Below are 26429 nucleotides of genomic sequence, written 5' to 3' on the forward strand. Positions count from 1 at the left end.
ATGTGACAAATCAAGGACAATATTTCAGGTGTGCTGACACCACATGTGACAAATCAAGGACTGTATTTCAGGTGTACTGACACCACATATGACAAATCAAGGACTGTATTTCAGGTGTACTGACACCAGATGTGACAAATCAAGGACTGTATTTCAGGTGTACTGACACCACATGTGACAAATCAAGGACTGTATTTCAGGTGTACTGACACCACATGTGACAAATCAAGGACTGTATTTCAGGTGTACTGACACCACATGTGACAAATCAAGGACAATATTTCAGGTGTCCTGACACCACATGTGACAAATGAATGACTGTATTTCAGGTGTACTGACACCACATGTGACAAATCAAAGACTGTATTTCAGGTGTACTGACACCAGATGTGACAAATCAAGGACTGTATTTCAGGTGTACTGACACCACATGTGACAAATCAAGGACTGTATTTCAGGTGTACTGACACCACATGTGACAAATCAAGGACTGTATTTCAGGTGTACTGACACCACATGTGACAAATCAAGGACTGTATTTCAGGTGTCCTGACACCACATGTGACAAATGAATGACTGTATTTCAGGTGTACTGACACCACATGTGACAAATCAAGGACTGTATTTCAGGTGTACTGACACCACATGTGACAAATCAAGGACTGTATTTCAGGTGTACTGACACCAGATTCGACAAATCAAGGACTGTATTTCAGGTGTACTGACACCACATGTGACAAATCAAGGACTGTATTTCAGGTGTACTGACACCACATGTGACAAATCAAGGACAATATTTCAGGTGTATTGACACCACATGTGACAAATCAAGGACAATATTTCAGGTGTGCTGACACCACATGTGACAAATCAAGGACTGTATTTCAGGTGTACTGACACCACATATGACAAATCAAGGACTGTATTTCAGGTGTACTGACACCACATGTGACAAATCAAGGACTGTATTTCAGGTGTACTGACACCACATGTGACAAATCAAGGACTGTATTTCAGGTGTTCTGACACCACATGTGACAAATCAAGGACTGTATTTCAGGTGTTCTGACACCACATGTGACAAATCAAGGACTGTATTTCAGGTGTCCTGACACCACATGTGACAAATCAAGGACTGTATTTCAGGTGTTCTGACACCACATGTGACAAATCAAGGACTGTATTTCAGGTGTCCTGACACCACATGTGACAAATCAAGGACTGTATTTCAGGTGTACTGACACCAGATGTGACAAATTAAGGACTGTATTTCAGGTGTACTGACACCAGATTCGACAAATCAAGGACTGTATTTCAGGTGTACTAACACCAGATGTGTCAAATCAAGGACTGTATTTCAGGTGTACTGACACCACATGTGACAAATCAAGGACTGTATTTCAGGTGTACTAACACCAGATGTGTCAAATCAAGGACTGTATTTCAGGTGTACTGACACCACATGTGACAAATCAAGGACTGTATTTCAGGTGTACTGACACCAGATGTGACAAATCAAGGACTGTATTTCAGGTGTACTGACACCACATGTGACAAATCAAGGACTGTATTTCAGGTGTACTGACACCACATGTGACAAATCAAGGACTGTATTTCAGGTGTACTGACACCAGATTCAACAAATCAAGGACTGTATTTCAGGTGTACTGACACCACATGTGACAAATCAAGGACTGTATTTCAGGTGTACTGACACCACATGTGACAAATCAAGGACTGTATTTCAGGTGTACTGACACCACATGTGACAAATCAAGGACTGTATTTCAGGTGTACTGACACCAGATGTGACAAATCAAGGACTGTATTTCAGGTGTACTGACACCAGATGTGACAAATCAAGGACTGTATTTCATGTGTACTAACACCAGACAACAAATCATTACTTTTAGCCATTTCATCTTTTTTTTCAGAAATTTGCTCAAAACATTATGAGGCTGTCAAGAAAAGGTATGTCAATTTTTGTCATTTTTAGCTTGTACTACAAGTTGACATGCATTGAAAGTGTGCACATTAGCATAATAATATGCAGAAATCATTAATTTGTTATTTATTTGCCAGTTTATCAAGTAATGTATGTTTTTGAAAAAATCTTTTATGTTTGATTTGGTTCAAATTTTGTTCATAGAAATTTTTAGAAGAGATTAGTAAGAATATGGATTTTTTCAGCTCTACTGTTGAATTTGTCAAGCGGAGCTTATGATATGTGTGATTGTACATCAACATTCATCGTCTGTGTATACTTTTTGAGTCCCATGTGCGAAGCACAAAATGGGAGTCTTTGCAGTTAGTGTGTCTGTATGTGTGTGTATGTGTGTATGTGTGTATGTGTGTATGTGTGTCCGACTGTTCCACTGCTATCTCAAGAACCATACATTGGATTTTGATGAAACTTGGTGCATAGATGCTCTGGGCCAATGCGCAGATTTGATTAGGTTTTGGTAAAATTCCATGCTCGTTAATTACCTAATTTGCATGATAATTAGCTATTTTTTAGTGGTTCCATGACTGTTCCACTGATATCTAAACAACCACTCATTGGATTTTGATGAAACTTGGTACATAGATGCTCTGAACTAATGCTAGGTTTTGATTAGTTTTTGGTAAAAATCCATGCTCGTTAATTACCTAATTTGCATGATAATTAGCTAATTTTTAGCTGCTCTATGACTGTTCCACTGATATCTAAAGAACCACTCATTGGATTTTGATGAAACTTGGTACATAGATGCTCTGAACATATGCGCAGATTTGATTAGTTTTTGGTAAAAATCCGTGCATATTAATTAACTAATTTGCATGATAATTAGCTATTTTTTAGTGGTTCCATGACTGTTCCACTGATATCTAAACAACCACTCATTGGATTTTGATGAAACTTGGTACATAGATGCTCTGAACAAATGCTAGGTTTTGATTAGTTTTTGGTAATAATCCATGGATACTAATTACCTAATTTGCATAATGATTAGTCAATTTTCGGTTTTTCCACTGATATCTCAAGTACTAATCATCACATTTCAATGAAACTTGGTACATAGATGTCATATGACACTGCACAGACCTGATAATTTTTATGGTAATATCAGTACATATAATTACCTAATTTACATAATTAATTAATTTTCAGCTTTTGATATAAGTAGTGAGCATTACATTTCAATGAAACTTGGTACTTACATACTCAAGGACTGATTGATTGTTTCAGATAAATATTTGTGCATATTAATCACCTAATTTGCATAATTAGTTAATTTTCAGCTTTTCCACGGGTATCTCAAGTACTAATCATCGCATTTCAATGAAACTTGGTACATAGATCCTTTAGGATTATGCAGAGACCTGATTAGTTTCAGGGTAAATAATTGTGCATATTAATTACCTAATTTGCATAATTAATTTTTAGCTTTTCTACTGATATCTAAAGTACTAATCATCACATTTCAATGAATCTTGAATTATGCAGAGACCCAATTAGTTTTTGGTAAATATTTGTGCATATTAATTACCTAATTTGCATAATTAACCAATTTTAAGCTTTCACACTGATATTTAAAGTACTAATTTCCATTTTAATGAAACTTAGTACAAAGATGCTCTAGGACAATGTACAAACCTAATTAGTTTGGGGTAAAAATCTGTTCATATTATTTCCCTAATTAACATAATAATTCATACATTTTTGGGTCTAATCACATTTCAATTAAACTTGGTACATAGAGTTTTTGTTACATTGCGCAGACCTCATTAGTTTTACAATCAAATCTGTTCATGTTAATTTTCTGATTTACATAATCAGTTTTCAGCTAAGTAATTTCAAATTATATTTAATGTGTCTCCAATACTCTCAGCACATGGGAGTTCTTTCTAAGCTTTCTTTGATTTGACATCTTCTTGAAAACTATAATCCTGATTGCTTTGGTACTCGGTGTATATATACCTTGAGTGAACCTCTCTGAGACTTGTTCATTTCATGATGATATCTTCAATTCTATAATTTAGATGAATATTTTTTGTTTGTTTTTTTTTGTTAAAAAGTGATATTTTTGACTTTTTCGCAAGTCTGATTGCTTTGATATTATACATATAGGAGGGGGGGGTAGGTACTAAAGTTGGACCTCTTTCAGATTTGTTCATTTGTGATGTTATCTTCAATTCTCTAATTTTGATGATTTTTTTGTAATTTTTAGGTAAAAAGTAATATTTTTGACTTGTTAAAAACTGTAAATCTGATTGATTTAATATTATACATAAAGGTACTTACTACAGGTGGACCTCTCTCAGATTTGTTCATTTTGTGATGATATCTTCAATTCTTGTCTTACATGGAACTTCCAAGTCCATGATTTATTAGGTCAGTGGTGAGCATAAATTACCAAGATAAATTGGTCTTGTGAGGACAGTATATTCACTATATGTTATAACACACCATTGCCCATATTTGGACATTGTATTACATCATTGCTTATATATGTTGTCAGATAATAGTTATTCCTATTTTGCATTCCATCAGCTCTGAACTGGCATAACATTTAAACTATTCTGGTGTTACAGAGTTTGTAAAAACAAAGCAATTTGCATGTATCAATCTTTTGGTTTCTTTGAAAGAAAGAAAATTAGTAGGTTGCATTTTACCTCTGGAGTGCCTGCACTAATAGGCTGTGAATGTCAAGGATTGTACCAGGGTATTATAAATACCAATATTTATATTGTTCACTCTTTTAATCTGTAATTTTAACCTAATATGTAAATTAGATTAGGCCTAAATCCAAATGTAATTTTATGAAGATATAATATGTTACAAATGAACACTGTTACGCAGTGCCTAGTTTTGGGATATATGTTACAAATGAACACTGTTACGCAGTGCCTAGTTTTGGGATATATGTTACAAATGAACACTGTTACACAGTGCCTAGTTTTGGCATATATGTTACAAATGAACCCTGTTACGCAGTGCCTAGTTTTGGGATATATGTTACAAATGAACCCTGTTACGCAGTGCCTAGTTTTGGGATATATGTTACAAATGAACCCTGTTACGCAGTGTCTAGTTTTGGGATATATGTTACAAATGAACCCTGTTACGCAGTGCCTGGTTTTGGGATATATGTTACAAATGAACACTGTTACGCAGTGCCTAGTTTTGGGATGTATGTTACAAATGAACACTGTTACGCAGTGCCTAGTTTTGGGATATATGTTACAAATGAACCCTGTTACGCAGTGCCTAGTTTTGGGATATATGTTACAAATGAACCCTGTTATGCAGTACCTAGTTTTGGGATATATGTTACAAATGAACCCTGTTACGCAGTGCCTAGTTTTGGGATATATGTTACAAATGAACCCTGTTACGCAGTGCCTAGTTTTGGGATATATGTTGCAAATGAACCCTGTTACGCAGTGCCTAGTTTTGGGATATATGTTACAAATGAACCCTGTTACGCAGTGCCTAGTTTTGGGATATATGTTACAAATGAACCCTGTTATGCAGTGCCTAGTTTTGGGATATATGTTACAAATGAACCCTGTTACGCAGTGCCTGGTTTTAGGATATATGTTACAAATGAACCCTGTTACGCAGTGCCTAGTTTTGGGATATATGTTACAAATGAACACTGTTATGCAGTGCCTAGTTTTGGGATATATGTTACAAATGAACCCTGTTACGCAGTGCCTAGTTTTGGGATATATGTTACAAATGAACACTGTTACGCAGTGCCTGGTTTTGGGATATATGTTACAAATGAACACTGTTACGCAGTGCCTAGTTTTGGGATATATGTTACAAATGAACCCTGTTACGCAGTGCCTAGTTTTGGGATATATGTTACAAATGAACACTGTTACGCAGTGCCTGGTTTTGGGATATATGTTACAAATGAACACTGTTACGCAGTGCCTAGTTTTGGGATATATGTTACAAATGAACACTGTTACGCAGTGCCTAGTTTTGGGATATATGTTACAAATGAACACTGTTACACAGTGCCTAGTTTTGGCATATATGTTACAAATGAACCCTGTTACGCAGTGCCTAGTTTTGGGATATATGTTACAAATGAACCCTGTTACGCAGTGCCTAGTTTTGGGATATATGTTACAAATGAACCCTGTTACGCAGTGTCTAGTTTTGGGATATATGTTACAAATGAACCCTGTTACGCAGTGCCTGGTTTTGGGATATATGTTACAAATGAACACTGTTACGCAGTGCCTAGTTTTGGGATGTATGTTACAAATGAACACTGTTACGCAGTGCCTAGTTTTGGGATATATGTTACAAATGAACCCTGTTACGCAGTGCCTAGTTTTGGGATATATGTTACAAATGAACCCTGTTATGCAGTACCTAGTTTTGGGATATATGTTACAAATGAACCCTGTTACGCAGTGCCTAGTTTTGGGATATATGTTACAAATGAACCCTGTTACGCAGTGCCTAGTTTTGGGATATATGTTGCAAATGAACCCTGTTACGCAGTGCCTAGTTTTGGGATATATGTTACAAATGAACCCTGTTACGCAGTGCCTAGTTTTGGGATATATGTTACAAATGAACCCTGTTATGCAGTGCCTAGTTTTGGGATATATGTTACAAATGAACCCTGTTACGCAGTGCCTGGTTTTGGGATATATGTTACAAATGAACCCTGTTACGCAGTGCCTAGTTTTGGGATATATGTTACAAATGAACACTGTTATGCAGTGCCTAGTTTTGGGATATATGTTACAAATGAACCCTGTTACGCAGTGCCTAGTTTTGGGATATATGTTACAAATGAACACTGTTACGCAGTGCCTGGTTTTGGGATATATGTTACAAATGAACACTGTTACGCAGTGCCTAGTTTTGGGATATATGTTACAAATGAACCCTGTTACGCAGTGCCTAGTTTTGGGATATATGTTACAAATGAACACTGTTACGCAGTGCCTGGTTTTGGGATATATGTTACAAATGAACACTGTTACGCAGTGCCTAGTTTTGGAATATATGTTACAAATGAACACTGTTACGCAGTGCCTGGTTTTGGGATATATGTTACAAATGAACCCTGTTACGCAGTGCCTAGTTTTGGGATATATGTTACAAATGAACCTTGTTACGCAGTGCCTGGTTTTGGGATATATGTTACAAATGAACCCTGTTACGCAGTGCCTAGTTTTGGGATATATGTTACAAATGAACACTGTTACGCAGTGCCTGGTTTTGGGGTATATGTTACAAATGAACACTGTTACGCAGTGCCTAGTTTTGGGATATATGTTACAAATGAACACTGTTACGCAGTGCCTGGTTTTGGGATATATGTTACAAATGAACCCTGTTACGCAGTGCCTAGTTTTGGGATATATGTTACAAATGAACACTGTTACACAGTGCCTAGTTTTGGGATATATGTTGCAAATGAACCCTGTTACGCAGTGCCTAGTTTTGGGATATATGTTGCAAATGAACCCTGTCACGCAGTGCCTAGTTTTGGGATATATGTTACAAATGAACCCTGTTACGCAGTGCCTAGTTTTGGGATATATGTTACAAATGAACACTGTTACACAGTGCCTAGTTTTGGGATATATGTTACAAATGAACCCTGTTATGCAGTGCCTAGTTTTGGGATATATGTTACAAATGAACCCTGTTACGCAGTGCCTAGTTTGGGGATATATGTTACAAATGAACCCTGTTACGCAGTGCCTAGTTTTGGGATATATGTTACAAATGAACACTGTTACACAGTGCCTAGTTTTGGGATATATGTTACAAATGAACCCTGTTATGCAGTGCCTAGTTTTGGGATATATGTTACAAATGAACACTGTTACGCAGTGCCTAGTTTTGGGATATATGTTTCTACTTATGATATGTTACTAAATATGTTGTATATTGCACCAGGTAAAGCCGGCACTCAAGGAACACAGCCAACAATAATCGATAAAAAAGGAATGTTTATTCTATCAGATGTTCCAATCAATGCGTAAGTTAAATAGTTTTAAATTGCATTTCATGCTTTGTAGTCCCCATTTCAGGCACAGCCTGAAAAGGGGAGTATTAATTTGAGTTCAGTCGAGATGTCCTTCCAGCAGTCCTTCGATGTATGTGTTCGTCTTCAACCCTTTCTCAGTAATTCTGCAGCAAGATATCAATAAAACTTGACAGGTTGATGAACAATAATCTGGTCAAAGCGCTCAGAATTAGAGTCCTAAGTAGATCTTTTTCATGATTTTCATCATAAATTACCTATGTCAATGATACTGACAGAACAACTGAGCATGCTCAGTACTAATTGATTTGATTAATTTCTGAACTCATATCATGAAATTATTGATTATAGACTCACAAGTTTTGCTTTATGTATTTGATTCTAAATAAATCAATAACAGAAACACAGTTTTTGCTTTGCATATAAAATACAAACCAAATGAATTTAACAGTAACAATTTATATTAAAAAAATTGTTCACAAAGTATATGAAGATACAACATAATCATGAATTTGTAATCAACAAATATTATTATTCTGTGTGACCTTTATATTACATGTCAGTATAATCTATAATGAAGATGGGCTTTCAAATCTTGGACTTTCTACCAACAAAAAATTTTTTTAAAAATATTTGTTACTACCTTATACTAAAATATGTTTGGATATTTAGAGTACTAACAAATTTCCACTTCTGGTCCGGTTACACCACAAATATTCACTTTTGAGATATAATTTTTTTGTATTTGTTGGTTCTTGGATATTTCAGCTTCGTCGTCCTGATATTTGGAATACCAGTATAATTACACATTTATATAAAAAAGGTGACAAACGTGTTCCACAAAACTACAGAGGAATATCTGTATCTAGTTGTATTGGTAAACTGTTTTGTAGCATAATAAATTCTCGTCTTAATAACTATATTGAAGAGAACAAACTAATCTATAATAACCAAGCTGGTTTTAGAAAGAACCATCGTACTATTGATCATATTTTTGTCTTAAAAACTCTAATTTCAAAACAATTATGTAAGAAAAAGAGACTTTTTGTTGATTTTGTTAAAGCTTTTGAATTAATTTGGAGAATAGGACTTTTTTACAAACTTAATATCAATGGAAGGGTTTACCGTCTCATTAAAAATATGTACATTGTACTCTAATACTAAAGCACATATAAAAATTTAATTACCCAGAGTTTTGATGTTACAAAAGGGATGAAACAAGGCTGTGTGATTAGTCCAAAATTATTTAATATTTTCATTAATGATTATAAAGACCTTGCCTTGACAAAACAAACACAGAACCACCAACATTGAATAATACACCAGTAAACTCATTAATATATGCAGATGACATGGCTCTCATTTCCACTACATCAGATGGACTTCAACAAGCTTTGAATGAATATTGCTAAAATTAGCAACTTAAAATAAACATATTTAAAACTGAAATTGTTATTTTCAATAAATCACCACTGCAAAATAAGATACTTTTTTTACTATTGTCAACCAATGCATTAAATGTAATAAACAGTATATTTATTTAGGGATTATTTTCAGTTCAAATGGAAAATTCCAATGAGGCAACAGCCAATATAGCATAGAAAGCTGGAAAAGCACTTTTTGCTATGAGCAAAATACTACTTTCTTTACATTTATTTAACGTTTTTATAAAACCCATCCTTCTATATGGATCAGAGGTATGGGGACAAAGTTTCATCAACAACAACAAATGAGAAAAAAAACATGATAGAAAAAATTCATTTGAAGTTTTGTATAAGCAGATTAACAGGACCTCATGTAATCTAGCAGCAAGAGCAGAATTGGGGTAATATCCTCTTTTAATTGAGAGGATATCATAGAATTGCCAGATGATAATCTAACTAAACAGGCATTCTATGAACAGAAAAAGTCATCTATATCAAATAGTTGGTTCATTAATTTTAAAACCATATTACAGGAAGCCTCATTAGATTTTCTTCTGAAAAGAAAAATCCACAAAAAACACACACAGGAACAATTTCTAAAATTTTACAATCAAATTCACAAAGCAGGTATGTGAACAAGTGGAGAACTGCTATATCAAATGAAAATTCTAAACTCAGAACATATTCAAAATTTTAAAACAAAGTACAATTTGGAGCCTTATTTTACTTAATTTGAATGGTGAAAATAGAAAAATGTTCACTAAATTCATGGTTAGCGACCATAGTTTAGCTATTGAAAAAGGCAGACATTCTATCCCTAAAGTACCAATAAATAGCAGACTTTGTCAATTTTGTAATAATTGCATTGAAGATGAGAACCATTTCCTTTTAGATTGTCAAAAATATGAACAGCAGAGATCTCACCTGTTAAATAAAATTAAAGTTCCGACAGACAATAACATTTCTCGTTTCACATATTTACTTTCATATCAAGATAAATTAGTTCAATAAAAGGTATCAAACTTTATTTTAGCTGCGACCAAAATTAGAGATTAGATTTCTTTAATAATTTATTTGTGTATTTATTTTTTTATACATATTTATTTATTTGTGAATTTTAAGTACATTCATTCAAGTTATTCTCACAATATTGTCTTGTTAACACCCTACCTAACCTACTCTTTTTTACACGGGAACAATAAAGTTCATTCGTTATTTAGTAATTTGAACTTCCCAGATTGCGTAAAAACAGAGAATTTCGCGATTTCGACATTGAAAATGCCTTGGCTTAATTGTTTGCTGAGGAACCGTCGCCTCTTGCAGCACATGAACCTAAAAACGTTATGTAATCAAATTCACAAGAAGTTGACTATCCCTGATACGGGTATTGCTAAATTGCCAGCTGTGAACTTTATTTAGATTACCATATGAAGTTGCACATCATTCTAGCAAGGAAAAATATTGATTACTTTTGTGCAGGTTATATAATAAAATGATTAATATTTCATTTTTGTTAGTGTATCTTTAATTTTATTTATTAAAATATGTACACATTATATCTAATTGGGGTGGGAATTGCCAAGCCAATTTATAAAATTATAAACAAATATTTTCGTAAATAACACTGACCATGAAAAATGCCCTTGGGAAGTGTTATTGACGGAATATTTTATATTGCAATTTCTTTCAATTTTAATTAGTTGTATTGCAATGCATTAGTAATAATGTAAATATATATATATATTTCTTTATTTCATTGTTGAGACTGAGTTATATATTTGTTACGTACTATAATTTATCTATATTAGAAAACAGTTATGGGGATTATTAATTTTAATAAACAATATTCAACTATCCTTTGCAACACCAATAAGATCATAATGTTGCTTGGTTTTTGAAACTACGGGCATTATCAGAGCTTGGGTCTTATTTTGGAACTCCTGCCAGAGCAACATCACAAATCAAAAGGGCAAATTAATAGCTTCTAAGGATGGTATTCTCAAGTTGTTAAAGAAACATAAAACTAATTCTCAACAACAACAATGAAAGGAACAGTTACTGCACAAATCCCTACTCCCGCGAGACCCACCCAATACGAAACCCACTTACCGCGAAAGCCACTTATTGCGAAGCTACTATACTAGTAATATTCTATTATAACAATGTTGTTGATATATAAAAAACAAAAAATGTGAAATTTGATGATGTACATTACTGCATAAGTTATTAACAAATTAGTTGTCATAAATTGTGTATTTAACGTAAATAAATGTAGTTTGTGATTCCCTGAGTTAAATCATGATAATTGCATACTGTATCAATTCAGCCTCGTTTTTCAAATGTTTCATGAATAATATGTTGAATCCAAGGTACATGTAAGTATGAATCTGGAAGTAATGCTGTATTACCACACCATGTGTCTCTGTTCAGCAGAGTGTTGTTTCATTGTATACGCCAGGTTTATTTTTTTGTTCAATGCTCAGTGGTTGGAACCTCAACAAGGCTTTGTAAGTGTATACAAAGGTAGGTTCTTCATTTTCATTAAAATTGAATGTGTTGGAGGGTACATCCTGTGATGTGCATAAATGTAGTAATGTGAATTGTAATGTTGATTGCGATCTTTACATGTATTTTAGTTTGTATTTTAGTTTGTAAAGAACCTCTCATATTATTGAATTTGTGCACTTGATTAATACTTGAGGTTGTGGTAAAGTAAAACGTTCTCTGGTCTGTCATGCGCATATGTTGCGATTTCCAAAATACTTTCAACTCTGGGAAAAGAATGTACATGTATGTGTCGATTAAATTTGTTCATTAGAAAATAAAATAATTTTTCAACAATATTAAGATTCATATTAATAATTATGACTTTTTAATCTAGTGTCACTGAGCCAATGTTGGAAGTATAATGAAATAATGCAATGATTGAAATTGTGACAATTTCCATTTCCTGCTCTTGTTACTCAAAAATGTTAAGCGGTTCAATAGATACTAATCGCAAGACTGACTCTTATTGATACATATCTGTAAGTGCTGTGCTTAATAACAGTACCATGTTATTGGAGTTTAAATCATTGGACGAGGCTGAATGGGCACATAATAGTGTAGCCCCGGAAGAGGCTGTCACATTGTATACTTCACTATTACCGTTACTGTTGAAATTTTATTGTGCAGCAATTGTTTTTTTTGTGTCAATGTTATAGCGATGAATTGTTGTTGTCAACCAAATAAAGTTGACCCTTACCCCAACCACTGTGTTTGTGTATTTAGTTGTGTAGTTTGCATCATAGTGTACATGTATATATATACCGGTATATATATCCAGATATTATTCCTCAATCATAACTAAAATGCTCCAAAATTTATTCCTTGTGTTATATTTACTGTATTCTTGAATTATTTTAAATATTTTCTGTGTCATGCCTTGTGTACCCACATATATTCAAAACTAGCTTTGATTATTCTTATTTTTAACTATCAACTTTTCTTTTTTACAGGCAACATTGGTGCTGTAAACTTACTTCAATATCGCAAGAGTCAAATTTTCACAAATTATTGAAGAATTTTGTAGCAGTGACAAATTTTATGGGATCATACGACAAATGAAAATTTAATAATTTACAGTATTCTATAGCCTTCGATATTGATTGAAATTTAGTTACCAGTATATCACTGCACAAAGAAGACTTCAAACAATTATTGTTACTACTCCATTGAAGATTTTGAGTCGACCGACTGACCTTTAATTGATACTGGCTTTCTTAATTAGTACTTGCTCTGAAAACATAGCTTTGTATTGTTTATTAAAAGATGTTACTGTATGTACAGTTACTACATTTTATATAATGAACCATACTGTATACTTATACTAAGAAATGGTACTTGTACAATGTAAGAATGATTCTGTTGCTTAGTGGTGATATTGAAACAGGTTCTGTTAATATACAGGACCTGAATTAAAAAGGAATGAAATATTAAATATACGTCAAGGTTTACTCAGATTTATAAATGCAGTTCCTTAAGCAAGTATGTGTTTGACATGTGTTTGTTCCAAGACTCCTTTTACTCTATATCAAATGAAGCTTTGAAATTTGTATAATAGATTCAAAGATTTGTGTCCATACTTTTGACAAAAGTCATCACATTTGCAGGTATGAGCTGTTCAGTTCTTATTTGAACGAATCGCAAAAATAAAGTGGTTCCACTGTTTATCATGTCTGTCACATGAGTGTAAATAATTTGGTACAAATGGCACAAAAAACAAAGACTTGTCATCAACAATGACTTATTTTTCTAATATCTAGGTTCTCATGTTTTAAATAAATATGGTTCAAAGGTGTGTTTTTTTCATTTTCAGATTGACTGAAAGTGAGCTAAAGATACAGAATAATATGAAAAATGGTGACATGTTTAAAATATATACATCCGTAGTAGTGGACAGTAAGGCAGCAACACAGACACTGTTTTTCCAACAGACAGAAAAATTAAATTCTTATCAAGTGCTGGTTTTAGAGTAAGTCACTGTCTTTAATATGAAAACATATTTGATGCGGACACAAGTTTGACGGCGTTGAGAGAATAACAATTACATAGGCAAATATATCATTAAAATCACTCTCACAATTTTAATTTACCTGTACACATACCAGTACATTGCATTACCATTATTGGTAATTGCATATTTTCTATGCATAGAATTTCAGTACTAATCTTTTTGTGAATACCTCATCATTCAATCCATAGTATAGGCATTGTATTACTATGTGCAAGATACTACCAGTTGAAGGCAGGGATGATATCTCCCTAGCACAATCAGTTTAGTGCACTAATGATATCTCTGGTACAATCAGTTTAGTGCACTAATGATATCTCCCTGGCACAATCAGTTTAGTGCACTAATGATATCTCCCTGGCACAATCAGTTTAGTGCACTAATGATATCTCCCTGGTACAATCAGTTGAGGGCACCAATGATATCTTTCTGGTACAATCAGTTGAGGGAACCAATGATATTATTCTGGTACAATCAGTTTAGTGCACCAATGATATCTCTGGTACAATCAGTTGAGGGCACCAATGATATCTCTGCTACAATCAGTTCAGTGCACCAATGATATCTCTGGTACAATCAGTATAGTGCAGCGATGATATCTCTCTGGTACAATCAGTTTAGTGCACTAATGATATCTAACGAGTACAATCAGTTAGGGGCACCAATGATATGTTTGGTACAATCAGTTTAGTGCACTAATGATATCTCTGGTACAATCAGTTGAGGGCACCAATGATATCTTTCTGGTACAATCAGTTTAGTGCACTAATGATATCTCTGGTACAATCAGTTGAGGGCACCAATGATATCTTTCTGGTACAATCAGTTTAGTGCAGCAATGATATCTTTCTGGTACAATCAGTTTAGTGCACTAATGATATCTCTGGTACAATCAGTTGAGGGCACCAATGATATCTTTCTGGTACAATCAGTTTAGTGCACTAATGATATCTCTGGTACAATCAGTTGAGGGCACCAATGATATCTTTCTGGTACAATCAGTTTAGTGCAGCAATGATATCTTTCTGGTACAATCAGTTTAGTGCAGCAATGATATCTTTCTGGTACAATCAGTTTAGTGCAGCAATGATATCTTTCTGGTACAATCAGTTTAGTGCAGCAATGATATCTTTCTGGTACAATCAGTTTAGTGCACTAATGATATCTCTGGTACAATCAGTTGAGGGCACCAATGATATCTCTCTGGTACAATCAGTTGAGGGCACTATTGATATCTCCCTGGTACAATCAGTTCAATGCACCAATGATATCTCTGGTACAATCAGTTCAGTGCACCAATGATATATCCCTGTTACAATCAGTTTAGGGCACTAATGATATCTCCCTGGTACAATCAGCTGAGTGCACCAATGATATCTCTCTGGTACAATCAGTTGAGGGCACCAATGATATCTTTCTGGTACAATCACTTTAGGGCAGCGTTGATATCTTTCTGGTACAATCAGTTTAGGGCAGGGATGATATTTCTCTGGTACAATCGGTTGAGGGCAGCGATGATATCTCCCTGGTGCAATCAGTTCAGGGCACCAATGATATCTTTCTGATACAATCGGTTGAGGGCAGCGATGATATCTTTCTGGTACAATCAGTTCAGGACAGCAATGATATCTTTCTGCTACAATCGGTTTAGGGCACCAATGATATCTTTCTGCTACAATCGGTTGAGGGCATCAATGATATCTTTCTGGTACAATCAGTTGAGGGCACCAATGATATCTTTTTGGTACAATCAGTTCAGGGCAGCGATGATATCTTTCTGGTACAATCAGTTGAGGGCACCAATGATATCTTTCTGGTACAATCGGTTGAGGGCATCAATGATATCTTTCTGGTACAATCAGTTGAGGGCACCAATGATATCTTTTTGGTACAATCAGTTCAGGGCACCAATGATATTTTTTTGGTACAATCAGTTCAGGGCAGCGATGATATCTTTCTGCAACAATCAGTTGAGGGCACCAATGATATCTTTCTGGTACAATCAGTTGCGGGCACCAATGATATATTTCTGGTACAATCAGCTGAGTGCACCAATGATATATCCCTGGTACAATCAGTTGAGGGCACCAATGATATCTCTCTGGTACAATCAGTTGAGGGCACCAATGATATCTCTCTGGTACAATCAGTTGAGGGCACCAATGATATTCTGGTACAATCGGTTGAGGGCAACAATGATATCTTTCTGGTACAATCAGTTGACGGCATCAATGATATCTTTCTGGTACAATCAGTGTAGGGCAGCGATAATATCTCCCTGGTACAATCAGTTGAGGGCACCAATGATATCTTTCTGGTACAATCAGTTGAGGGCACCAATGATATCTTTCTGGTACAATCAGTTTAGGGCAACAATGATATTATTCTGGTACAATCAGTTGAGGGCAGCGATGATATCTCTGGTACAATCAGTTAAGGGCACTAATGATATCTTTCTGGTACAATCGGTTGAGGGCATCAATGATATCTTTCTGGTACAATCAGTTGAGGGCACCAATGATATCTTTTTGGTACAATCAGTTCAGGGCAGCGATGATATCTTTCTGGAACAATCAGTTGAGGGCACCAATGATATCTTTCTGGTACAATCAGTTGAGGGCACCAATGATATCTTTCTGGTACAATCAGCTGAGTGCACCAATGATATCTCCCTGGTACAATCAGTTGTGGGCACCAATGATATCTCTCTGGTACAATCAGTTGAGGGCACCAATAATATTATTCTGGTACAATCGGTTGAGGGCAACAATGATATTATTCTGGTACAATCAGTTGAGGGCAGCGATGATATCTCTGGTACAATCAGTTGAGGGCACCAATGATATCTTTCTGGTACAATCGGTTGAGGGCATCAATGATATTATTCTGGTACAATCAGTTTAGGGCAGCGATGATATCTCCCTGGTACAATCAGTTGAGGGCACCAATGATATCTTTATGGTACAATCAGTTGAGGGCACCAATGATATCTTTCTGGTACAACCGGTTGAGGGCAACAATGATATTATTCTGGTACAATCAGTTGAGGGCACCAATGATATCTTTCTGGTACAATCAGTTTAGGGCAGCGATGATATATTTCTGGTACAATCACTTTAGGGCAGCGTTGATATTTCTCTGGTACAATCAGTTGAGTGCACCAATGATATCTTTCTGGTACAATCAGTTGAGGGCACCAATGATATCTTTCTGGTACAATCGGTTGAGGGCACCAATGATATCTCTCTGGTACAATCGGTTGAGGGCAGCAATGATATATCCCTGGTACAATCAGTTGACGGCACCAATGATATCTTTCTGGTACAATCAGTTTAGGGCAGCAATGATATCTTTCTGGTACAATCAGTTGAGGGCACCAATGATATCTCTCTGGTACAATCAGTTGAGGGCACCAATGATATCTTTCTGGTACAATCAGTTGAGGGCACCAATGATATCTTTCTGGTACAATCAGTTGAGGGCACCAATGATATCTTTCTGGTACAATCGGTTGAGGGCAGCAATGATATTATTCTGGTACAATCAGTTGAGGGCACCAATGATATCTTTCTTGTACAATCAGTTGAGGGCACCAATGATATCTTTCTGGTACAATCGGTTCAGGGCACCAATGATATCATTCTGGTACAATCAGTTTAGGGCAGCGATGATATCTCCCTGGTACAATCAGTTGAGAGCACCAATGATATCTTTCTGGTACAATCAGTTGTGGGCACCAATGATATCTTTCTGGTACAATCAGTTGAGGGCACCAATGATATCTTTCTGGTACAATCAGTTGAGGGCACCAATGATATCTTTCTGGTACAATCGGTTGAGGGCACCAATGATATCTTTCTGGTACAATCATTTGGGGGAACCAATGATATCTTAATGGTACAATCAGTTTAAGGCACCAATGATATCTTTCTGGTACAATCAGTTGAGGGCAGCGATGATATCTCCCTGGTACAATCCGTTCAGGGCAGCGATGACAATCAGTTTAGGGCACCAATGATATCTTTCTGGTACAATCAGTTGAGAGCACCAATGATATCTCCCTGGTACAATCAGTTGAGGGCACCAATGATATCTTTCTGGTACAATCAGTTGAGGGCACCAATGATATCTTTCTGGTACAATCAGTTGAGGGCACCAATGATATCTTTCTGGTACAATCAGTTTAGGGCACCAATGATATTATTCTGGTACAATCGGTTGAGGGCAACAATGATATTATTCTGGTACAATCAGTTTAGGGCAGCGATGATATCTCTGGTACAATCAGTTGAGGGCACCAATGATATCTTTCTGGTACAATCGGTTGAGGGCATCAATGATATCTTTCTGGTACAATCAGTGTAGGGCAGCGATAATATCTCCCTGGTACAATCAGTTGAGGGCACCAATGATATCTTTTTGGTACAATCAGTTCAGGGCAGCGATGATATCTTTCTGGTACAATCAGTTGAGGGCACCAATGATATCTTTCTGGTACAATCAATTGAGGGCACCAATGATATCTCTCTGGTACAATCAGTTGAGAGCACCAATGATATCTCTGGTACAATCAATTGAGGGCACCAATGATATCTCTCTGGTACAATCAGTTGAGAGCACCAATGATATCTCTCTGGTACAATCAGTTGAGGGCACCAATGATATCTTTCTGGTACAATCGGTTGAGGGCAACAATGATATTATTCTGGTACAATCAGTTTAGGGCAGCGATGATATCTCTGGTACAATCAGTTGAGGGCACCAATGATATCTTTCTGGTACAATCGGTTGAGGGCACCAATGATATCTCTCTGGTACAATCGGTTGAGGGCACCAATGATATATCCCTGGTACAATCAGTTGACGGCACCAATGATATCTTTCTGGTACAATCAGTTTAGGGCAGCAATGATATCTTTCTGGTACAATCAGTTGAGGGCACCAATGATATCTTTCTGGTACAATCAGTTGAGGGCACCAATGATATCTTTCTGGTTTAATCAGTTGAGAGCACCAATGATATCTTTCTGGTACAATCAGTTGAGGGCACTAATGATATCTTTCTGGTACAATCGGTTGAGGGCAGCAATGATATTATTCTGGTACAATCAGTTGAGGGCACCAATGATGTCTTTCTGGTACAATCAGTTGAGGGCACCAATGATATCTTTCTGATACAATCGGTTCAGGGCACTAATGATATCTTTCTGGTACAATCAGTTGAGGGCACCAATGATATCTTTCTGGTACAATCAGTTGTGGGCACCAATGATATCTTTCTAGTACAATCAGTTGTGGGCACCAATGATATCTTTCTAGTACAATCAGTTGTGGGCACCAATGATATCTTTCTGGTACAATCAGTTGAGGGCACCAATGATATCTTTCTGGTACAATCAGTTGAGGGCACCAATGATATCTTTCTGGTACAATCGGTTGAGGGCACCAATGATATCTTTCTAGTACAATCAGTTGTGGGCACCAATGATATCTTTCTGGTACAATCAGTTGAGGGCACCAATGATATCTTTCTGGTACAATCAGTTGAGGGCACCATTGATATCTTTCTGGTACAATCGGTTGAGGGCACCAATGATATCTTTCTGGTACAATCAGTTGAGGGCACCAATGATATCTTTCTGGTACAATCGGTTGAGGGCACCAATGATATCTCTCTGGTACAATCGGTTGAGGGCACCAATGATATATCCCTGGTACAATCAGTTGACGGCACCAATGATATCTTTCTGGTACAATCAGTTTAGGGCAGCAATGATATCTTTCTGGTACAATCAGTTGAGGGCACCAATGATATCTTTCTGGAACAATCAGTTGAGGGCACCAATGATATCTTTCTGGTACAATCAGTTGAGGGCACCAATGATATCTTTCTGGTACAATCAGTTGAGGGCACTAATGATATCTTTCTGGTACAATCGGTTGAGGGCAGCAATGATATTATTCTGGTACAATCAGTTGAGGGCACCAATGATGTCTTTCTGGTACAATCAGTTGAGGGCACCAATGATATCTTTCTGATACAATCGGTTCAGGGCACTAATGATATCTTTCTGGTACAATCAGTTGAGGGCACCAATGATATCTTTCTGGTACAATCAGTTGTGGGCACCAATGATATCTTTCTAGTACAATCAGTTGTGGGCACCAATGATATCTTTCTAGTACAATCAGTTGTGGGCACCAATGATATCTTTCTGGTACAATCAGTTGAGGGCACCAATGATATCTTTCTGGTACAATCAGTTGAGGGCACCAATGATATCTTTCTGGTACAATCGGTTGAGGGCACCAATGATATCTTTCTAGTACAATCAGTTGTGGGCACCAATGATATCTTTCTGGTACAATCAGTTGAGGGCACCAATGATATCTTTCTGGTACAATCAGTTGAGGGCACCAATGATATCTTTCTGGTACAATCGGTTGAGGGCACCAATGATATCTTTCTGGTACAATCAGTTGAGGGCACCAATGATATCTTAATGGTACAATCAGTTTAGGACACCATTGATATCTTTCTGGTACAATCAGTTGAGAGCACCAATGATATCTCCCTGGTACAATCCGTTGAAGGCACCAATGATATCTTTCTGGTACAATCAGTTGAGGGCACCAATGATATCTTTCTGGTACAATCAGTTGAGGGCACCAATGATATCTTTCTGGTACAATCGGTTGAGGGCAACAATAATATTATTCTGGTACAATCAGTTGAGGGCAGCGATGATATCTGGTACAATCAGTTGAGGGCACCAATGATATCTTTCTGGTACAATCGGTTGAGAGCACCAATGATATCTTTCTGGTACAATCAGTTGAGGGCACCAATGATATCTTTCTGGTACAATCAGTTGAGGGCACCAATGATATCTTTCTGTTACATTCAGTTGAGGACACCAATGATATCTTTCTGGTACAATCAGTTGAGGGCACCGATGATATCTCCCTGTTACAATCAGTTGAGGGCAGCGATGATATCTCTCTGGTACAATCGGTTGCGGGCAGCGATGATATCTCCCTGGTACAATCAGTTGAGGGCACCAATGATATCTTTCTGGTACAATCAGTTTAGGGCACTAATGATGTCTCTCTGGTACAATCAGTTGAGGGCACCAATGATATCTTTCTGGTACAATCGGTTGAGGGCACCAATGATATCTTTCTGGTACAATCGGTTGAGGGCAGCGATGATATCTTTCTGGTACAATCAGTTGAGGGCACCAATGATATCTTTCTGGTACAATCGGTTGAGGGCACCAATGATATCTTTCTGGTACAATCAGTTGAGGGCACCAATGATATCTTAATGGTACAATCAGTTTAGGACACCATTGATATCTTTCTGGTACAATCAGTTGAGAGCACCAATGATATCTCCCTGGTACAATCCGTTGAAGGCACCAATGATATCTTTCTGGTACAATCAGTTGAGGGCACCAATGATATCTTTCTGGTACAATCAGTTGAGGGCACCAATGATATCTTTCTGGTACAATCGGTTGAGGGCAACAATAATATTATTCTGGTACAATCAGTTGAGGGCAGCGATGATATCTGGTACAATCAGTTGAGGGCACCAATGATATCTTTTTGGTACAATCAGTTCAGGGCAGCGATGATATCTTTCTGGTACAATCAGTTGAGGGCACCAATGATATCTTTCTGGTACAATCAATTGAGGGCACCAATGATATCTCTCTGGTACAATCAGTTGAGAGCACCAATGATATCTCTGGTACAATCAATTGAGGGCACCAATGATATCTCTCTGGTACAATCAGTTGAGAGCACCAATGATATCTCTCTGGTACAATCAGTTGAGGGCACCAATGATATCTTTCTGGTACAATCGGTTGAGGGCAACAATGATATTATTCTGGTACAATCAGTTTAGGGCAGCGATGATATCTCTGGTACAATCAGTTGAGGGCACCAATGATATCTTTCTGGTACAATCGGTTGAGGGCACCAATGATATCTCTCTGGTACAATCGGTTGAGGGCACCAATGATATATCCCTGGTACAATCAGTTGACGGCACCAATGATATCTTTCTGGTACAATCAGTTTAGGGCAGCAATGATATCTTTCTGGTACAATCAGTTGAGGGCACCAATGATATCTTTCTGGTACAATCAGTTGAGGGCACCAATGATATCTTTCTGGTTTAATCAGTTGAGAGCACCAATGATATCTTTCTGGTACAATCAGTTGAGGGCACTAATGATATCTTTCTGGTACAATCGGTTGAGGGCAGCAATGATATTATTCTGGTACAATCAGTTGAGGGCACCAATGATGTCTTTCTGGTACAATCAGTTGAGGGCACCAATGATATCTTTCTGATACAATCGGTTCAGGGCACTAATGATATCTTTCTGGTACAATCAGTTGAGGGCACCAATGATATCTTTCTGGTACAATCAGTTGTGGGCACCAATGATATCTTTCTAGTACAATCAGTTGTGGGCACCAATGATATCTTTCTAGTACAATCAGTTGTGGGCACCAATGATATCTTTCTGGTACAATCAGTTGAGGGCACCAATGATATCTTTCTGGTACAATCAGTTGAGGGCACCAATGATATCTTTCTGGTACAATCGGTTGAGGGCACCAATGATATCTTTCTAGTACAATCAGTTGTGGGCACCAATGATATCTTTCTGGTACAATCAGTTGAGGGCACCAATGATATCTTTCTGGTACAATCAGTTGAGGGCACCATTGATATCTTTCTGGTACAATCGGTTGAGGGCACCAATGATATCTTTCTGGTACAATCAGTTGAGGGCACCAATGATATCTTTCTGGTACAATCGGTTGAGGGCACCAATGATATCTCTCTGGTACAATCGGTTGAGGGCACCAATGATATATCCCTGGTACAATCAGTTGACGGCACCAATGATATCTTTCTGGTACAATCAGTTTAGGGCAGCAATGATATCTTTCTGGTACAATCAGTTGAGGGCACCAATGATATCTTTCTGGAACAATCAGTTGAGGGCACCAATGATATCTTTCTGGTACAATCAGTTGAGGGCACCAATGATATCTTTCTGGTACAATCAGTTGAGGGCACTAATGATATCTTTCTGGTACAATCGGTTGAGGGCAGCAATGATATTATTCTGGTACAATCAGTTGAGGGCACCAATGATGTCTTTCTGGTACAATCAGTTGAGGGCACCAATGATATCTTTCTGATACAATCGGTTCAGGGCACTAATGATATCTTTCTGGTACAATCAGTTGAGGGCACCAATGATATCTTTCTGGTACAATCAGTTGTGGGCACCAATGATATCTTTCTAGTACAATCAGTTGTGGGCACCAATGATATCTTTCTAGTACAATCAGTTGTGGGCACCAATGATATCTTTCTGGTACAATCAGTTGAGGGCACCAATGATATCTTTCTGGTACAATCAGTTGAGGGCACCAATGATATCTTTCTGGTACAATCGGTTGAGGGCACCAATGATATCTTTCTAGTACAATCAGTTGTGGGCACCAATGATATCTTTCTGGTACAATCAGTTGAGGGCACCAATGATATCTTTCTGGTACAATCAGTTGAGGGCACCAATGATATCTTTCTGGTACAATCGGTTGAGGGCACCAATGATATCTTTCTGGTACAATCAGTTGAGGGCACCAATGATATCTTAATGGTACAATCAGTTTAGGACACCATTGATATCTTTCTGGTACAATCAGTTGAGAGCACCAATGATATCTCCCTGGTACAATCCGTTGAAGGCACCAATGATATCTTTCTGGTACAATCAGTTGAGGGCACCAATGATATCTTTCTGGTACAATCAGTTGAGGGCACCAATGATATCTTTCTGGTACAATCGGTTGAGGGCAACAATAATATTATTCTGGTACAATCAGTTGAGGGCAGCGATGATATCTGGTACAATCAGTTGAGGGCACCAATGATATCTTTCTGGTACAATCGGTTGAGGGCACCAATGATATCTTTCTGGTACAATCAGTTGAAGGCACCAATGATATCTTTCTGGTACAATCAGTTGAGGGCACCAATGATATCTTTCTGTTACATTCAGTTGAGGACACCAATGATATCTTTCTGGTACAATCAGTTGAGGGCACCGATGATATCTCCCTGTTACAATCAGTTGAGGGCAGCGATGATATCTCTCTGGTACAATCGGTTGCGGGCAGCGATGATATCTCCCTGGTACAATCAGTTGAGGGCACCAATGATATCTTTCTGGTACAATCAGTTTAGGGCACTAATGATGTCTCTCTGGTACAATCAGTTGAGGGCACCAATGATATCTTTCTGGTACAATCGGTTGAGGGCACCAATGATATCTTTCTGGTACAATTGGTTGAGGGCAGCGATGATATCTTTCTGGTACAATCAGTTGAGGGCACCAATGATATCTTTCTGGTACAATCGGTTGAGGGCACCAATGATATCTTTCTGGTACAATCAGTTGAGGGCACCAATGATATCTTAATGGTACAATCAGTTTAGGACACCATTGATATCTTTCTGGTACAATCAGTTGAGAGCACCAATGATATCTCCCTGGTACAATCCGTTGAAGGCACCAATGATATCTTTCTGGTACAATCAGTTGAGGGCACCAATGATATCTTTCTGGTACAATCAGTTGAGGGCACCAATGATATCTTTCTGGTACAATCGGTTGAGGGCAACAATAATATTATTCTGGTACAATCAGTTGAGGGCAGCGATGATATCTGGTACAATCAGTTGAGGGCACCAATGATATCTTTCTGGTACAATCGGTTGAGGGCACCAATGATATCTTTCTGGTACAATCAGTTGAGGGCACCAATGATATCTTTCTGGTACAATCAGTTGAGGGCACCAATGATATCTTTCTGTTACATTCAGTTGAGGACACCAATGATATCTTTCTGGTACAATCAGTTGAGGGCACCGATGATATCTCTCTGTTACAATCAGTTGAGGGCAGCGATGATATCTCTCTGGTACAATCGGTTGCGGGCAGCGATGATATCTCCCTGGTACAATCAGTTGAGGGCACCAATGATATCTTTCTGGTACAATCAGTTTAGGGCACTAATGATGTCTCTCTGGTACAATCAGTTGAGGGCACCAATGATATCTTTCTGGTACAATCGGTTGAGGGCACCAATGATATCTTTCTGGTACAATCGGTTGAGGGCAGCGATGATATCTCTCTGGTACAATCAGTTGAGGGCAGCGATGATATCTCCCTGGTACAATCCGTTCAGGGCAGCGATGATAATCAGTGGAGGGCAGCAGTGATATCCTAGTTTCCAGGATATCGACAACTGATCTACTGAATTGTATATTTCCTTAAGAATAGTAAATTTTTGTATTTTCCTAGTTGACACTAATATATCTCTGCAATTCTTTTTATATTATTTTGTTCACAGGCTTACATCATTAGAGGCGAATAAAACTCCATTTAATGAGTTTATCATGGCATATATATAGCACTTTGTTACAAACGTCCAGATGTGAAGTGCAGTGAATTATTGTGAAATAATTTGATTGTGTTTTATCAAATAAATGATACTAATATTCTATACTGAATTGTTGTGTTGTCTTTTGAACTCATTTACACTTTATCTGCGTGTCCCATTGTATGCTGGCAATGAATTGACAATGTATCAAAGAAAACAATATTTCACAAGCATAAAAGGCTGACTTTTACTTTACTCTCTACTATTTTTTATCATCTGTTTAATGACACGAGTAGATGTGCTTCTGACAGTAATGACCACGGCCTCCCAAAAATATGCAAATTAGATCAATGCAGTTATTTGCTCTTATCCTAGCAACCACCGTGTTGATTTTATTCATATTTAGTATGATTACACCTTTACACATGTAGATGTGCTTCTGACAGTAATGACCACACCATCCCACAAATATGCAAATTAGATCAATGCAGTTATTTGCTGCTATCTCCACCATCATGGTGTCGATTTTATTCATATTTGGTATCATCACACCTTGGCACAAGTAGATGTGCTTTTGGCAATAATGACCACACCCTCCCAAAAATAGTCAAATTAAAACAATGCAGTTATTTGATCTTTGATTTGACCCAGGTTCTGGTAATATACTAAGACCTTAATTAACAAAGAAGTCATGTACATCAAAGTTCACTCAGGTTTATGAAGGCAGTTTCTTGAGCAAGTATTCTTGTATGACAAATAGTTTTGTTGCACTTAGTAAATTCTGAACATGGGTCAGTGGAAGTTTTTAGTTGTCAGTACAAAACTAGATTATGGGAAATCACTTTATGATGAGTTGTACCCACATAGAGTACATATTCATTCACAGATGTTCCTTGTACTACTTTATAATCAAATAACGGAGACTGTGACATTCATATGTCTTGTTGAAATAATGTT

The 26429-nt window shown here is 37.0% G+C and overlaps 1 protein-coding gene across 1 annotated transcript in view; it reads left to right on the plus strand.

Annotated features, from left to right (window-relative positions):
• The window catches only part of LOC102802953 (stress-induced-phosphoprotein 1-like), a 76288-nt gene extending 50686 nt beyond the window's left edge, over positions 1 to 25602 (plus strand). The window contains exons 9-12 of the mRNA XM_085505790.1: positions 1935 to 1971; positions 7925 to 8006; positions 13794 to 13949; positions 25443 to 25602. Of these exons, the coding sequence (XP_085361916.1) occupies positions 1935 to 1971; positions 7925 to 8006; positions 13794 to 13949; positions 25443 to 25503 (336 nt within the window). The 3' untranslated portion in view covers positions 25504 to 25602. The remainder of the gene's footprint in view (positions 1 to 1934; positions 1972 to 7924; positions 8007 to 13793; positions 13950 to 25442) is intronic.
• Positions 25603 to 26429: the final 827 nt, after the last annotated feature.

This window comes from Saccoglossus kowalevskii, chromosome 2, assembly GCF_978046115.1.
Source record: "Saccoglossus kowalevskii chromosome 2, keSacKowa6.1, whole genome shotgun sequence".
NCBI lineage: Eukaryota > Metazoa > Hemichordata > Enteropneusta > Harrimaniidae > Saccoglossus > Saccoglossus kowalevskii.